This window comes from Coregonus clupeaformis, chromosome 25 (assembly GCF_020615455.1).
Source record: "Coregonus clupeaformis isolate EN_2021a chromosome 25, ASM2061545v1, whole genome shotgun sequence".
NCBI lineage: Eukaryota > Metazoa > Chordata > Actinopteri > Salmoniformes > Salmonidae > Coregonus > Coregonus clupeaformis.
This window is the reverse complement of record NC_059216.1, coordinates 31,429,008-31,446,206: the sequence shown is the minus strand read 5'-3', so window position 1 is coordinate 31,446,206 and position 17,199 is coordinate 31,429,008. Positions and strand designations below refer to the sequence as shown.

Here is a 17,199-nt window from a genome sequence, read left to right as displayed (position 1 = left end):
CTGCCTTAAATATGCTGTGGATGTTTGGAGGTATTACTACAGGTAATAGCCAACAGCATGTAGGCAGGCATGGCGTGTTATGGTATGAGTTTGTTCTGTGTTATGGAGAAACATGCGGTGTAATATCGTAAATAGAGGTAGTGATGCTGTTCCTGGCTTTGAAGACTTTCTCCCCCTCTGACTCAACATCAGACCTGGGTTTAAATACTATTTGAAATCTTTCAAATACTTTGAGTGTTTTCTTTAGCCTGCCTGGAGTGCCATGTAGGTGGGATTTTCACTTCTGGGACTTTTCTATTGGTTCGAATTGCAATGGGTAAGCTTAATCAAGCAAATTATTTCAAATAGTATTTGAACCCAGGTCTGCTAAATATGGCAGAATAGAACTTACAGGATTTTAGCAGGTTTGGGTGGTGTTGGGGGAGGTTTAATAATCAGCTTGGGGATGCTTTGTTCCTGGCAGAAAGAGAAAGAACCTGTAAATAACATGGCTGGAGTGGAGACGACAGTGGTCTACCCTTACCGTAACCGACACAGCAGGTAAACCAGACCCCAAAGAGGGGCAGGCAGGATTGGAATGCAGTCAGCTGCCTGTGACTGTGAGTAACTTAAAGCTTGAGGCAGACTGCTGGACCTGCTGGTAAAGTGAACTTGCATCGCCAGTGGCAGCCGTTTTCTGTTAATCTCATGCACATGTACTGGGCACTGAAGCTCAAAGGTCTGCAGTTTGAACTTCTCTAAAGTCTGAAACATTTTTCCTGTTTCCTGCTCATCATCACACAACAAGAATGTCCTAGATATCAGGGACATTCACCATATGCTATGTCTAGTCTAAAGAACTAGAATGATGTAATAGATATCATTCTATCATTTCTGTCATATTTCTGTGGTCCAGTGACTAGTCCTTCATTGGTTGTTGGTTGGAGTGGTGAGTTTGGTGACGATTGGTGTCAGAAGTGGGATACCATACCTATGAGTGAATATGACCTGTCAATGCTCACAATGGTTTCCTGAGTGACTACTAACATAAATGCACTGTGTACTCCTGCCCCAAGCTACTTTATTGATCCAATTAGTTAGTGTCCTACTCCATCCCTCAACATATCCTCAAGGGGTTATTTATCTTAGTTTTATTGTCTGTTTTTCTTCTCCTACCCAATTATGTGATGGGCTTTTACCTACATGTTGCCTAATGGGTCTCCCCTCCTCTATCATTTTGAAATGTGCAATATTTAGCATACTCTCATGTAAAGTACCTGGAGAATCAATGAGTGTCTCTGTCTGTCCGGGTGGTTTCAGTGTGAAGTCTGTCCAGCAGCAGGATGCGGGGAAGTACTGGTGTGAGGTAGAGTTCCATGGCTTGACCATCTCCTCTGAGCCCGCCTGGATAACAGTAGAGGGTAAATCAATCAATACATTTAAATCAATACATTTAGCCCTCTGTCTGCATGCCTGCGTCTTGGTAAATCCATATGAATTCAATCACTTTTTGACAGCATCCCTTTTGATTTAAACACAACTTTCCATACATGTTTGCCTATGGAAGAAGTGGTCAGAAAGTGACTTTTTGGACCTGAACGCCGAACAATTCAGGAGATAAAGGTGCTCAAAGTTGACCCATTCTTCATACCATGAGACATCCATGTCTTCATCACTGGAAAACATAAACGGTTGAATTTGATAAATTTAAAAGCTTCAAACAGGGTTGTCAAACTATTTTATAACTTCTTGAATTAAAAAAAAAACTTTTACAGTTATTAGTAAAAACAACATGTACACTTTTTTCATATTCACATATGTTGTAGCTTAGACCCTACTTTACATCATCTGAAGTTTTTGTGTTGTGCCCGCCATTGGTTGAGATACAACATGCTCTTGAATACAGGGTGGGTGACATTTCAATCCTAGAAATATAATTCGTAGAATGGACCTATCCAGCAATTTAGCTGGTACACTATTGACATTTTAATTTCTATTTACTACCACAAAGATGGCCGCTGGTCCACCCACCGCCTGTCAACTTAAATGGTCATGTGTATTCTATATTTCTATGATTTCAATGGGTTCCCTATGGAGGATTGACCGTATAATTTAAAACAACAGATAATCCAACCGTCTTTGTGGTAACATTCTAAAGTATTCCCATTTTAGTACATTTATCAGCCAAAACATGACAACAACCCTGTATTCAACCGGTGGCGGGCACAACACAAAAACCTTAGATTATGTAAAATAGGGTCGGTCTAAGCTACAACATATACAAATATTAAAAAAGTTTATGCGATTTTAGATAATTGACGTAAACTTTAAGCACCTTTTATCTCTTAATGTTTTGGCATTCAGGTCCAAAAAGTCACTTTCTGAGCACTTCTACAATGGGCAAATATGTATGGAAGGTTTCGCTCAAATCAAAAGGGGTGCTGTCAAGAAGTTATTGAATTAAAATTGATTTACCCCTCTCTCTCTCTCTCTCTTTCTCTGTTCCCATCTATCTCCAGGTGTCCCCCACTTTATACTTGAGCCCCAAGATGTAGCCACATTCCCTGGGGTGCCCTTTAACCTGACGTGTGCTGCTGTGGGCCCCCCGGACCCAGTGGAGGTGGTCTGGTGGCTGGGGGGAGTACGGAAGGTTGATGTCACTTCCTCGCCATCTGTACTCCATGTTAACGGTAAGTCTCTACCGGGCTGTTTCTCAATAGTCTTTACTCAGTCTCTTTAGTCTACTTGAATCCGTGCATCCTGTCTACTCGCCTTCTTCTCAAAACACATTGGAGGAGAATATCACACTGGCTGGTTAAATCAATAGTGACATATGAATCATAAGAATATCAGATTTCGTTTTCACATGCTGTTAGTTCAATAAGGTGGACTGCCATCGGTCTGTTGTAAGAGCTTCTCAGACATGAGTCATACATTACAAGGAAGAGATATTGGTTATATGGCATTCAAGCTGCTCCTAGAGATCTGCGCGTGAGTTGGAAATAGAACTGTTTGAATGGTAGAACGAAGCCAAAGGTTATTCTCAGTGGGTGGAACGCTACTGAAGGGCTTTCTTGCTCTTTCCTCTATGAGGGTTTACACTCAGATGTTATCTATGCTATGCTGATGTCTACCAGTAAATACACAGTACTTTTTTCTATGGGCACAGCACTGTATACAGCACAGAATGTATGACATGTATTTTTGTTGGCTATAGATAGGGAAACCTATACCCTCACCTGTAATATAATGTTTCCCCTTATCTGAAAGAACAAATGTTATGACTTGAGAGTGGAAATGCACTGTAATTGGTTGAAAACGCGTACAAGTGTAAATGTTTGTTTGATACTTGTAGTCCACAAGAGTGGATTGACTGGTTTTTCATTAGAAGTCTGCTTCATTCCCTTCTCGTGATATGTAAGCCTTTCGCCTTAGTGGCTCGCCTCCTTCATTTCCTGCTTATGTTTAGCTGGTTCAGTTCCTCTGCCCTATGTAACTGGACCTGCACCTTCCTCTGCTGTTACTCTGGTGGATCTCATTCATCTCAATCAATATTGCTGACCAGAGTATATAGGTATTCCCTATATAGTGCACTACTTGACTTGACTTACAAAGACTTTGCTGCTGAGTTCTAATTCGGAGTCAGGAATGAAGAAACGGATGTTTACCTAGAATGTGAGAGTAGCCAGACGTGTTTCAGTCCAGCTGATGGTTCCCTGTTATGACACTGGCGTGTTTTTCTGTGAATGTCAGTCAGTGGATGACTAACCAGGTAGTGGCCCTCAGTGCCTGGTATTGTGTACTGTACTGTACAGTACACACACACACACACACACACACACACGTTTGTTTTACTATCCTTGTGGGGACCAAACAATTGATTCCCATTCAAAATCCAATTTCCCTAACCCTTAACCTAAACTTAACCCTAATTGTAAACCTAACCCCTAAGCCTAAAATAGCCTTTTTCCTTGTGGGGACCGGCTAAATGTCCCCACTTGTCCGAATTTTCCTTGTTTTCATAATGTTCACAGTGTGAAAATTACTCATTTACATGGGAGAAACAGACTGTTGGTCAGGCATAGTAGCAGGTGACTGGTTTAATTCACTCTTGGCATCGACTCAACGCTTACCTTTAAAGGGCTCTGGCTTGCGTAGATCACTTAACACGTTTCCCTCCTCTGTTCCCTGTCCCTGTAGGTGTGAATAACAGCATCAAGTTCTACTGTGAAGCCAAGAATGCCAGAGGTATCTCAGTATCGCGAACAGGCACTGTGCACATTAAAGGTGAGAAATTAATGAATAATCAATGCTGTCATGAGTGTGACTAAGGCATTTTTCTAATTAGAATATGCTGCCTGATGAAGTTTGGTTAGTCAATGCACATTGCAGTATGCTGCTGTTACTTAGCTATTCTTGTCTGCTCCTCGTCCAGCTTCTGTGCAGAGTTGGATGTTTGTAAATCTAAAACCCTGTCTTTTCATTGACTGTAGTCCTCCCAGCAGCCCCTAAAGGTGTGCAGGTGGTCCATGTGGTGGAGAACAATGTCACGCTGGCCTGGAGCCCTGGCTTCACTGGACACTCTGACCCGTCAGTCTGCACCATCCAGGTAAAAATGTGTATTCAATTCTAATACTCCAGTCCCACAGATAAAAATGAACCAAACCGGCACAACTGAGATGTCCGGCCAGTGCTGTAGATTTGGCTAAATTATATTTAGATGTTCAATAAAGCAGTTATGATATATACAAGCAAACTGACACACTCAGTCAGAAGTTAAATGTATTTACTGATTTTTAAGAGATGTGGTTGTTGTTGTTGAAAGTAGTCTGTCAGTGCAATTTAGGATGGGAGTGACAACCATCAGAATGTATATTAATGCCTTGGATCAATGCTTAGCCAAGACTGAGATAATGAAAATAATTATTTCTTGTTTTTTGGAGCGGCACCTTGAGTATTATTATTTTTCATTCTTTGAATGAAAGAATTTGCCAATGAAAACATGACAATTTCACCTCAATGATAAGATAATGACATATCATGCATTTTTCACATCCTCTCACATTTATCCTAGAACTTAACCCTTATGGAATGTTTTCCTTCCTTCAAACCTCTTGCAGATGTCTAAGAACTCTGGGAGGAAGGTGGAACTTCCGGACCAGCGTGTAAAGGTTCCACCATTCCAACAGATCCTCAGTGGGCTGAACTGCTACTCCAACTACAGCGTTAGAGTGTGCTGTGACAATGAGGTTGGGACCTCCCCATTCTCTGGCTGGCTGGAGTTTCAGACACCAGAAGCAGGTGGGCGTCCAGTCAATAGAATAAATAATGACATATCAGCTCTTTTGTTTATCAACAGTTTTTTGTCATTGGCTGCACCCCAAATGGACTTCCTGACGGGCCGCCCCCAGGTGGTAAGGGTAGGTAACAATACATCCGCCACGCTGATCCTCAAAACGGCGGCCCCTCAGGAGTGCGTGCTCAGTCCCCTCCTGTACTCCCTGTTCACTCATGACTGCATGGTCAGGCACGACTCCAACACCATCATTAAGTTTGCCGATGACACAACAGTGGTAGGCCTGATCACCAACAAAGACGAGACAGCCTATAGGTAGGAGGTCAGAGACCTGGCCGTGTGGTGCCAGGACAACAACCTCTCCCTCAACGTGATCAAGACAAAGGAGATGATTGTGGACTACAGGAAAAAGAAGAGGACCGAGCACGCCCCCCTTCTCATCGACGGGGCTGTAGTGGAGCAGGTTGAGAGCTTCAAGTTCCTTGGTGTCCACATCACCAACAAACTAACATGGTCCAAGCACACCAAGACAGTCGTGAAGAGGGCACGACAAAACCTAACCTAAGGAGACTGAAAAGATTTGGCATGGGTCCTCAGATCCTCAAAAGGTTTTACAGCTGCACCATCGAGAGCATCCTGACTGGTTGCATCACCGCCTGGTATGGCAACTGCTCGGCCTCTGACCTCAAGGCACTACAGAGGGTAGTGCGTACGGCTCAGTACATCACTGGGGCCAAGCTTCCTGCCATCCATGACCTCTATACCAGGCGGTGTCAGAGGAAGGCCCTAACAATTGTCAAAGACTCCAGCCACCCTAGTCATACACTGTTCTCTCTGCTACCGCACGGCAAGCGGTACCAGAGCGCCAAGTCTAGGTCCAAAAGGCTTCTAAACAGCTTCTACCCCCAAGCCATAAGACTCCTGAACATCTAATCAAATGGCTACCCAGACTATTTGCATTGCCATCCCACCCCTCTTTTACGCTGCTGCTACTCTCTGTTTATTATCTATGCATAGTCACTTTAATAACTCTACCTACATGTGCATATTACCCCAATTATCTAGACTAACCGGAGCCCCTGCACACTGTTTTTAAATTATTAGTAACTTTTTTTTTTTTTTTTTTTTTTTTAATTCTTTCTTAAAACTGCATTGTTGGTTAAGCGCTTGTAAGTAAGCATTTCACTGTAAGGTCTACACATTTGTATTCGGCGCATGTGACAAATAACATTTGATTTGATTTGAAAATGGCACCCTATTCCCTATGTAGTGGACTTCTTATGGGCCATGGTCAAAAGTAGTACACTACATAGGGAATAGGGTGCCATTTAGAATACACACATTGTCAACCGACCGACCACATCACCAGCTGGACATCAAAAGCACATGATGATTCATGTAACAAAATGGCAGGTGGCGATCTTATCACAATGGGAAAATAACATCATGCTTTGTGTTTGTTGGCCCTCTGTACCTCACAGCCCCACAGCCGACTTTTCAAAGTTGTTACACTGTCAAAGTACTAGAACTTGAACTAAATCCTTTTATATAGGATACCGTCTAAGTTGATGGGTTTTAAATAAGGTTTGTTGTTGAGATAAGGGGTACATACAGGCAGCAGAGTGGTCATGGGAGGGAGTCTGATGAGGGGAGCAATGCAGTGCAGTGGTGGTTTCTGGGGGCGACCTTGTTTGTATGTTTATAAACTGGCAGTGCTGGACACAGGCCAGTCGATTCCAGGACTGTTGGTACAATGAAGCATTGTACATGCCCTCAATCCATATCAATGTGCTGCAGTGCTGAACTAAGGCCTGTTGCCTCAGTGTCACCACACGCTGGTTAGGGATACCATTACAGGGAGACCATGGCCTCTCATTTGGGGGTGAACTCACTCTTATAGATCAACCAATTTTTTGTGAGTGCTCTTAGGTCAAAGACACTGATTGAGTAGTGATTTCCCTCTCCCTGCAAATCTCTCCTGAGTTTAGAGCAGATGGTGTTTTAAATAATTAACTGACTGATTGCAGTAGCAGAAGTTTATAATTACAGCATTGACATATACCAAAACTACCTTTTTATAATGTTCTTTATGATAAAATGTAAGGTGTTCTAAGGTGTTAAATGTAGGTGTATTCATTAACACTGTGCCCCTGTGTGTTATTCCTCCCCAGTGCCCTCTGCTGCCCCCCGGAACCTGACCTTTGACCTAACAGAGCAGCAGCTGTCCCTGAACTGGGCGACCTTGGAGGACGAGGAGCTGCAGGGGAAACTGATGGCCTACAAAGTCCAGTGGAACCTGGGAAAAGAAGGACAGGTAGGATACAGCCTCATACACCTGTACACAACAGAGAGACAGCCTCATACACCTGTACACACTGGAGAGACCGCCTCATACAACTGTACACACTGGAGAGACCGCCACGTACACCTGTACGCACTGGAGAGACCGCCTCATACACCTGTACAGGGGCGGTGTGTTCATTAGGGCGATATGGGCGACGCACTGCCAAATGGGAAAAGGAAGGGATTTTTTTTCTAATCAATTATATCACGGCAACAGTAGTTATCAGTGTTCTAATCTAGACGTCTGATCTGCCACTAAATGTCCAATCAGGCTAAAGTAGTGCTTCAAATGGCCCCGCCCCTTTTGGGGCGATTTCAGTCAGGTTGAAAATCGCCCAGAAGTCTCTCATAGACTCTCATGTGAAATCTTTTTTTTTCAAATATCAGAGCTTTCAAAACAATCTCTATGGGTTCCGGGAGGGCTTGCACTTACGCGCTTTCGTCATACGTAACATAACCATGAACGTAACTAAGAAAAAGAGCGGGTAGCAGCGTCAATCAATTCACGTACTACTGTCAAGATGGCTAGCGTTCAGTGCAACTTCGATTGTCTCTTTGAAAGAAGTTCCTTTTTGTCGGCGAACAAATCAAGATAAATTGGCAACGAAACAATTAGGACCTCCCAGACCAAATTTAATAATTCAACAGGTTTCTACTAAAGGGGGAAAGTCCTACACCCGAGGATTTTCCAAAAATTGGTACGAACGAAAAACCTGGCTAGCAGGCTGCGATGTAGCTAATGCAGTCTTCTGCTACCCCTGCTTACTCTTTCACCCTGAAGGCGGCACGGCAGACAGCACCGCTTGGACAGCGACTGGTGTAACGGACATGCACCATCTTTCAGAAAAGATTAAGAAACATGAGCTGTCAAAGACCCACATGGATAGCTGTTTGAGATTGTCTGCTTTGGGGAGAGTGAACATTGCCACTCAACTGGATGAGGGATACAGGCTAGCTGTCCGCCGCCATAACGATGAGGTTAGCAAGAACCGCCACATCCTCAGCCGGCTAATCCAGTGTGTGAAGTTTTGCGGAGTGTTTGAGTTAGCTTTGCGAGGCAAAGATGAAACTGAGGGCTCCACCAACCCTGGTATTTTTCTTGGACTTGTCAACTTTGTGGCACAATTAGATGAGGTGTTTTATGGAAATGCATATTGTTTATGCAGTGTTGAGGAATGTGAAAGGAATTTTTACTGTGATAACTTATTTTGCTTTTGTAAGCCAACACATTTGAGATCAGTCAATAAATGCTTCTGGTATTGACTTATATGCTGCCCCTGTCTTCATGTTGTTGCTGGACATATCTTTTTTTAAATGTGTGTAGGTCACCTAAATCATCAGAAAAATTGCCCCCCCTGAGAATTTTTTCAGGAGCCGCCACTGCACCTGTACACTGTAGTGGAAATTCTAATCAATAATGAGGAGAGACAAGGTCCATCACCAATCAGGATATTACTTAATTCAAAACGTATTAATAAGGTAATAACGAGGCTGGTCGGCCCAACACTCTTGATTGTTGGGCTGAGAGCCCCGACACAAAGAATACAAAGATCATTTATAGCAAAGATACACCCTCTTAGTCTACATGACAAATACAGTGGGGGAAAAAAGTATTTAGTCAGCCACCAATTGTGCATGTTCTCCCACTTAAAAAGATGAGAGAGGCCTGTAATTTTCATCATAGGTACACGTCAACTATGACAGACAAAATGAAGAAAATAAATCCAGAAAATCACATTGTAGGATTTTTATGAATTTATTTGCAAATTATGGTGGAAAATAAGTATTTGGTCAATAACAAAAGTTTCTCAATACTTTGTTATATACCCTTTGTTGGCAATGACACAGGTCAAACGTTTTCTGTAAGTCTTCACAAGGTTTTCACACACTGTTGCTGGTATTTTGGCCCATTCCTCCATGCAGATCTCCTCTAGAGCAGTGATGTTTTGGGGCTGTCGCTGGGCAACACGGACTTTCAACTCCCTTCAAAGATTTTCTATGGGGTTGAGATCTGGAGACTGGCTAGGCCACTCCAGGACCTTGAAATGCTTCTTACGAAGCCACTCCTTCGTTGCCCGGGCGGTGTGTTTGGGATCATTGTCATGCTGAAAGACCCAGCCACGTTTCATCTTCAATGCCCTTGCTGATGGAAGGAGGTTTTCACTCAAAATCTCACGATACATGGCCCCATTCATTCTTTCCTTTACACGGATCAGTCGTCCTGGTCCCTTTGCAGAAAAACAGCCCCAAAGCATGATGCTTCCACCCCCATGCTTCACAGTAGGTATGGTGTTCTTTGGATGCAACTCAGCATTCTTTGTCCTCCAAACACGACGAGTTGAGTTTTTACCAAAAAGTTCTATTTTGGTTTCATCTGACCATATGACATTTTCCCAATCCTCTTCTGGATCATCCAAATGCACTCTAGCAAACTTCAGACGGGCCTGGACATGTACTGGCTTAAGCAGGGGGACACGTCTGGCACTGCAGGATTTGAGTCCCTGGCGGCGTAGTGTGTTACTGATGGTAGGCTTTGTTACTTTGGTCCCAGCTCTCTGCAGGTCATTCACTAGGTCCCCCCCGTGTGGTTCTGGGATTTTTGCTCACCGTTCTTGTGATCATTTTTGACCCCACGGGGTGAGATCTTGCGTGGAGCCCCAGATCGAGGGAGATTATCAGTGGTTTTGTATGTCTTCCATTTCCTAATAATTGCTCCCACAGTTGATTTCTTCAAACCAAGCTGCTTACCTATTGCAGATTCAGTCTTCCCAGCCTGGTGCAGGTCTACAATTTTGTTTCTGGTGTCCTTTGACAGCTCTTTGGTCTTGGCCATAGTGGAGTTTGGAGTGTGACTGTTTGAGGTTGTGGACAGGTGTCTTTTATACTGATAACAAGTTCAAACAGGTGCCATTAATACAGGTAACGAGTGGAGGACAGAGGAGCCTCTTAAAGAAGAAGTTACAGGTCTGTGAGAGCCAGAAATATTGCTTGTTTGTAGGTGACCAAATACTTATTTTCCACCATAATTTTCAAATAAATTCATTAAAAATCCTACAATGTGATTTTCTGGATTTTTTTTTCTCAATTTGTCTGTCATAGTTGACGTGTACCTATGATGAAAATTACAGGCCTCTCTCATCTTTTTAAGTGGGAGAACTTGCACAATTGGTGGCTGACTAAATACTTTTTTCCCCCACTGTAACAGATGTATGAATGGGTCACAAGGTGAGACTTGATATATGAGAAAGGAGTATCTCCCATCCAGATAGCATTTGCTATGAAGACTGTTTTTACTGTATGGAAACCAGAGTTTGGCCCCCAAGACAAGGTTCCTCTCATCATTATCCATACCCGAGCCATCTCTCCCTGGTACCTTACATTACACAAACACCAACTCATTCTATGGAATGCATGCTCAGTCAGACCGAGCCATCTTCCTCACATGAATAGAATGTGGCTTGTTTGGTTTATCACCTAATAATAATAATAATAATAATAATAATAATAATAATAATATGCCATTTAGCAGACGCTTTTATCCAAAGCGACTTAGTCATGCGTGCATACATTTTTGTGTATGGGTGGTCCCGGGGATCGAACCCACTACCTTGGCATTACAAGTGCCGTGCTCTACCATCTGAGCTACAGAGGACCACCTAAGGCATCGTAAATCTACTGTCAGTATTAACACAGACACATGAGATTTCTAAGAACCCTATTCTATTGCAGAAAACAACCATTTGATGCAATAACAGTATTACAACATAATCTTGTAATTGTTGCTCTCACATTCCCTCATTTTGAAAATACTCTCAAAATGTAAAAGAAAATTACAAGGTTTAAAGAGATATTAATACACATGTAGAAAGTGCATACATTCTTCATAGAGCAAGAAGCATAAAAGCAATAATTCATTGTGACCGGCTGCTATAGCACGGGCTCAGCCTCCTCCCAAGAAACTTAGCACAGTCTCCCATTTCAACCTCCAACACATATTCTAAGCATTCTACCAATTTGTCTGGGGAGGTCATGATACACAGTCACCTGCACGAACCCATGAAGAAAAACAAAAGATGCATACAGTTTATATGATTCAAGACTATATCTTCATAGACAGTGAAAAGCAAATATTGAATGCATAATGCAGTGCATTCAACAATGGAGTTTAATAAAATAAACTTTAGTTATCTAGCACACTCCAATGGATCAGCATGGTGGAAATAACTATTGCCATCCCCATAACACCATCTGTAGAAACTAAAATGAGCATATCTTGTTGGACAAATCCTGGTAGGGATTCCCGGTTTAAGTAAAATGTCTTCAGTTTGGTGCCTAATGAACATGACCTAGGACAAGCATAGTTCCTGAGTATTAACATTATCATCAAAAATGTCATATGGATATATATATCAAATAGATTAGGATCAGTTTTACTCTCCCTCCATTCACCAGGGCATGCTGAGAATAGTGTCAACATCTTTAGTACACACAACTTCTTTACCCATGTCACAATTAGTATAACAACAATCAATCCATAATACATTAATTGCTTCACTCATATAGTTATTAACATACTAACAACTTACTCAAATCAATCAGTCAGTTTACAAATCCTAATCAAAACCCAATTAACTATCCAAACCAAATTTAGAATGACAATTCTTAGTGATTCACATTGGTCCTGTCACTCAAAAGTTAAAACCCTCAATTTAGCACACATCAACACTGGCAGAATGTAAATTTATATTAACATACAGTATAATTATCCATAATTCTAGCATTAGCTTCCTCATAAGGAGAATAACTACCCATCAGTATCTCAATGCTTTCTTAGTCTAAATTACTATACATTTAGCAGTGTGTAGACCTCCTTAATCAACCTGATACCCCAAATAACAATTTTGGACAAGTCCAAATCAATTACGGGCACAGTTGACCAACCCCTTCCATCCCCGGCACTCAATCTTCTGGCGTCTCCCCATTTTCTTCTTCAGATAGCTTTATAGTTCAAAATGGATGGCCCATGAAAATGTCCCAATTTCAATTTCTCACATGGGCTGCCACCACCTTTACCACCCATTATGTATTGTCCATTTGCCAACCAGCAACATTTAGAGAAGTTTGGAACAGATCTCTCTTCATGCTCACTCCACATGGACTCCTGTCACACTCCTGAGAGAAAAGGCATGAGAGAAAAAGCAGTTGATAGCTTTGATTGGATGCTGTGTACAGGTTGCTGGCTCGGACTCAGGTCTCTCTGTAGAAGTGGTGCAGAACAGGGCCGTATCGAACGCCATTTTCTTCAACCGGTTAGAGGGGGTTTTGACGTTCACACCGTTCTTGGCCGAATTATCCCTTTCATGCATGTAGATACCATGTGTAGTCACGATCACCATAAACTTGAGAGAGGACAGATCAGAACAACAGTTTAGTTCAGTTCATTTCTGATTCAGAAAAGCCAGACAAGCATTGGCTATGACAAATCATTACTTTTACCAAGTATTCTTAATACCAATTTCTAATATACTCCCCTTATCACTCTGTCGGCTTCACCGCAGAGTCACAGGATCAGGAAGTTAGACTAACCCATCGGGAGAAATTCCAACTATCCAGCAGACCCAATCTGGTGAGATTTGTATCGAAAACAAAACAAACAACACAACAACACTCCTTCATATATCACTCGATACACTTCTATATATCACTCAAGGTTTGTAAAACTTCAATCCAAAATCCTTCAGAGGACTGGTAAATCCCCCATTTTGACACATGACTCACAATGTGATTAATGTGTAAAAACAACAACACTACTGGTGAAATAAAAACCAATTTAAAATAACAAATGCATAATAACTCCTTAAAGAAAAAATGGTACCCATACGGTCATAGGAAAATAGACTTAAAACAGCCTACCCTTATTCAAGGGCAGCCCTCTCTGACCCCTGTGGACCAAATCACAAATATGTCTATGAAATATAAACTTCTTCATAATTATCAGTATTACAAATGACCTTCAAATCAGTATTACAAATGACCCTAAATTCATAATCCAATGTCTCTCCGCTTTCCAGTGAGGGCGATCAAACCACACTAGAAAGCCAGGACAGAGGTCAGAGGTCATGCAAACCCTTCAAAAAATGTTTCATTCTATAGTAGACTATTTAAAAACAGTCAAACATTTCATACATTTCGTATCCCAGGTGTACAGTAAGTCTTCAGTACAGTTCTTATAAAAATAAATCACATGTTTAAGATGCAGTCTGTCTAACCCGTGAAAAACCCACTAAACCCAGATGAAATAGTCCATTCAAGAAGTCAAACACGGTATTAAACACTAACAAATATTCATAACAAGTGTGTTGTGTGAGGGTATTTGCAAACCATAGGGCAAAAACAAACAAAAATGGCCAGGCCTTATTTAATTTGGGTGCTCCCTTTATGGCCGAATCCAGATACCTTTATACTTATAAAACTGCCGAATTTCACTAACTGTGCTCCTCAGACCACAGTCATGGGAACATTCCAAAGAGAGAGATAATGACACCCTCTTCTCCTGGACGAGAAAGTGTACATTTCGTTAACATTCACTATAGCACGTCTTAATCAGCAACACAAACATTTTAATTACAAACAAAACATGATGACGATAATTCCACTGTACTCCCTCCAATCAGACATCATATGTTTTAATCTACCCCATCGTTTTATGTGTCCTCTATTGAGCATTTCATTGATAATGCCAGAGAAGCCGGTATTTGGGTATATTGGCACGGGTGTTGTTAGGCCCGAGACGAAGTCGATGGCCGACAAACTGTGCCAATATTTCCAACAAACACTGGCTTTGAGGGCATTATCACTTTTATACAACGGGTTACCAACATATTCAAATAGTGATTGACATATTTTCATTAACAACGTTATTTTGATTAATGTATTCATACTATTTCATCCTTCCACAAGATATAGTCCCGACACAAATCTAGGGTTGCTAGAGACGTGACCCAGTCGTTCTTTCTTTTTGTTCTGTATCTATAGACGCGACCCAGTCGTTCGTTCTAAATGTTCCATCGTCATACTGGCTGGCAACGTTCTTATCCCTTGCTTGCTAGCTAGCCAACTACTGCTAATTTACAGTTACGTCAAAAAGTTCAGCCACAATAACAGCCAGCAAAGTAGCTGCATTTTGCATTTGTTTAAGCTTTTTTCTAGTGACATTTATTTGGATACATCAATAACAATCAGTTTATGATACGCGACTTTGCAGAGAAAATGTGCTCTTTTGTCAGGACGCTGTTTAGACAAAAGAAAGACAATCCATGACATTCATTTGAGCTGATTTTAATAAATGAAACCATACATTCTCTTTGTTATCACAGATGACATAGCTATAGCTACCTATTGTATGTCACATTTATCTGTACATTCTCCTGGATGGTGCATTGGTTGAAATATCTGAGTCTGTGCTACTACTTCTGCTGCCTTGCTTCAGCCTTTTGGGTGTTGATGGGTGCTGCAGTGTTCCCTTTGTTTTCGGCCAGGATGTTGCTCCAGCATTTTCTGTCTGTCAGTGAGGGATGCCAGTAGCTATGGAGCGAACCTTCGCACCGATGCCCACTCACTGACATAATGTCCCTCGCTTCTAAACCAGCATTGGCCAGTTTCTGGACTGTCGTGGTCCTAATGCTGTGATTTGTGTATGTAGTTGTACCCGCTGCCCTGCAGATCTTGGGTAGAAGTGCTGCCAGATAGTTCACGCCCATCGGCTCTGACGTGTACCAGATCGAGTCCCCGATACTCTCCTCTCCTTCGGTGGAGATAAAATGCAAGGGCGTTCTCTGGGCATTTCGATAGATATTTCTCCAGTGATGCCACCGGGTATAGTGGGTTCCCTGGCTGCCCAAACATTAATCCCCTCTAGGACTCCCTGCCCCTCTTCCTTGGGTCCAGATGATTCTTTGTGGCCTCATTATATGCGAGAGTGGCTTATCTGAGAGAGAGAATTCGTTGTTATAATATTGTTTGTAGCCTAATTACAAGTGCAACTTAGAAATAACACAAACAGGCTATGAACAACATACCTTAGACCGTTCTCGTCAGTTTTTACGAGGAATGAGTTGGGCTTTAGTTGTCTGTTCCCCTCTTTTACTTTTCGACCCAGATGTAACTGGAGGTCGAACCACACTTTCTGGACCAGACCCCTTGGTGTACCGGAATTCAGAGCCTGTGAGTTTTGGAGCTGGGCCATGTCCTTATCGTGATGGAGGGGGGCTGTTTGTGATATATTTTCCTTGCCTTCTTAGCTGTTTGATGTTGCCCAGAAATGCATGATTCGAGGTGGTAAATTCAGTGTCCTTCATAAGGCACCAGCTGCGACCGATGGGTTGGTCATTTAGAAACCATTTTAGTTTTCGCAACAAAGTATCGATTTAGCCAGTCAACTGAAAAAAAGGTTTGTATGTTGCCATGACAAGCAGCTCAATTTGCTGTCTGTCTCGTTCAGACACATTCACTTTATATGGGACGGTGGAGATCGCAATTCAATATTGAAAAGGTCGGAGAGACAGACACACTTTTCTCCTTCGAAAAACAACTGATTCAATGGGGGTGTGGCAGATATCAAAACTTCTAATCTTCTCTCATAATGTGAGTTCTTTACAAAAATCTATTCTTAGAAAGGCCACATTCGTATTTTGTTCCTGTGGTGCCAAAGAAAATTATCCAAATAATTTTTTTCTCAGTATTCAGCAGTTCCAAAGCATAATGTGTGTCTTTGTGTGTTGTGTAAAACATTTAAAAAGGCCAGCACTCACTTGCGATGGAAGCTTTGTTTTACGTTTCTTAAACTCAAAGCATGTCTTAATAGACCACACGCTGACATATTTTGGTTGTTGTGTTCCAGGAGGCTCTGTTCTTTAAAGAGAATGTGGCCCACCTGTCTGGTGGAGGTCGTTTCTTCAACGCCACCTTCCAGGTGTCAGCGTGTACAGGTGCTGGTTGTGGGCCCTGGAGCCAGCCTGTACTTGTCATGCCCACCTCAGGTCAGTGAGCCCCTCTGTCACTCTCCATTATTAGCCCGTCTGCCCCTCTAGCCCTGCCACTATCCATCTAGTAGTCTAGTTGTTTTGAAACCTATGCTCCAAATTTGAAGGTGACGGGGCGTTGTGTTGTATGTAAAGCTGTGTGTGTGTGTGTTCCACACAGCAGTGGCAGCCCAGATGCAGAGAGGCCATATGTGGGTGGGTCTTCTGTTGGGCCTGCTGGTGGCCACAATGGTGGGGCTTCTCTTGACAGTCCTAGTGCATCGCAGAGGGAAGGAGACACCGTTTGGGTATGCTGCCATTGCTCTCTTGCTAGACAAGACCAAAGCCTTTCAAATAAACATTATTTTCTGTTTCAATTCATTAGCATGAGCTGAAAGCACCATTTTAATGAATTGACTGACCTACTGTAAACAACAGCTGCTAAAGAGCATGTTTTCCCCCCAAGTACACTGACTTTACATATAGGCCTTCTGTCTGCAGTATTTACCAGAATCAGAGGCATTGTGTGAATATTTTATGACTGCAACCTTCCTTATTTCT

The 17,199-nt window shown here is 42.2% G+C and overlaps 1 protein-coding gene across 1 annotated transcript in view; it reads left to right on the top strand.

The window, feature by feature from the left end:
* The window catches only part of tyro3 (TYRO3 protein tyrosine kinase), a 28,599-nt gene that overhangs the window by 4,789 nt on the left and 6,611 nt on the right, over positions 1 to 17,199 (top strand). The window contains exons 3-10 of the mRNA XM_041848109.1: positions 1,300 to 1,400; positions 2,499 to 2,669; positions 4,180 to 4,266; positions 4,473 to 4,588; positions 5,100 to 5,280; positions 7,447 to 7,589; positions 16,518 to 16,656; positions 16,820 to 16,946. Coding sequence (XP_041704043.1) covers positions 1,300 to 1,400; positions 2,499 to 2,669; positions 4,180 to 4,266; positions 4,473 to 4,588; positions 5,100 to 5,280; positions 7,447 to 7,589; positions 16,518 to 16,656; positions 16,820 to 16,946 — 1,065 coding nt within the window. The remainder of the gene's footprint in view (positions 1 to 1,299; positions 1,401 to 2,498; positions 2,670 to 4,179; positions 4,267 to 4,472; positions 4,589 to 5,099; positions 5,281 to 7,446; positions 7,590 to 16,517; positions 16,657 to 16,819; positions 16,947 to 17,199) is intronic.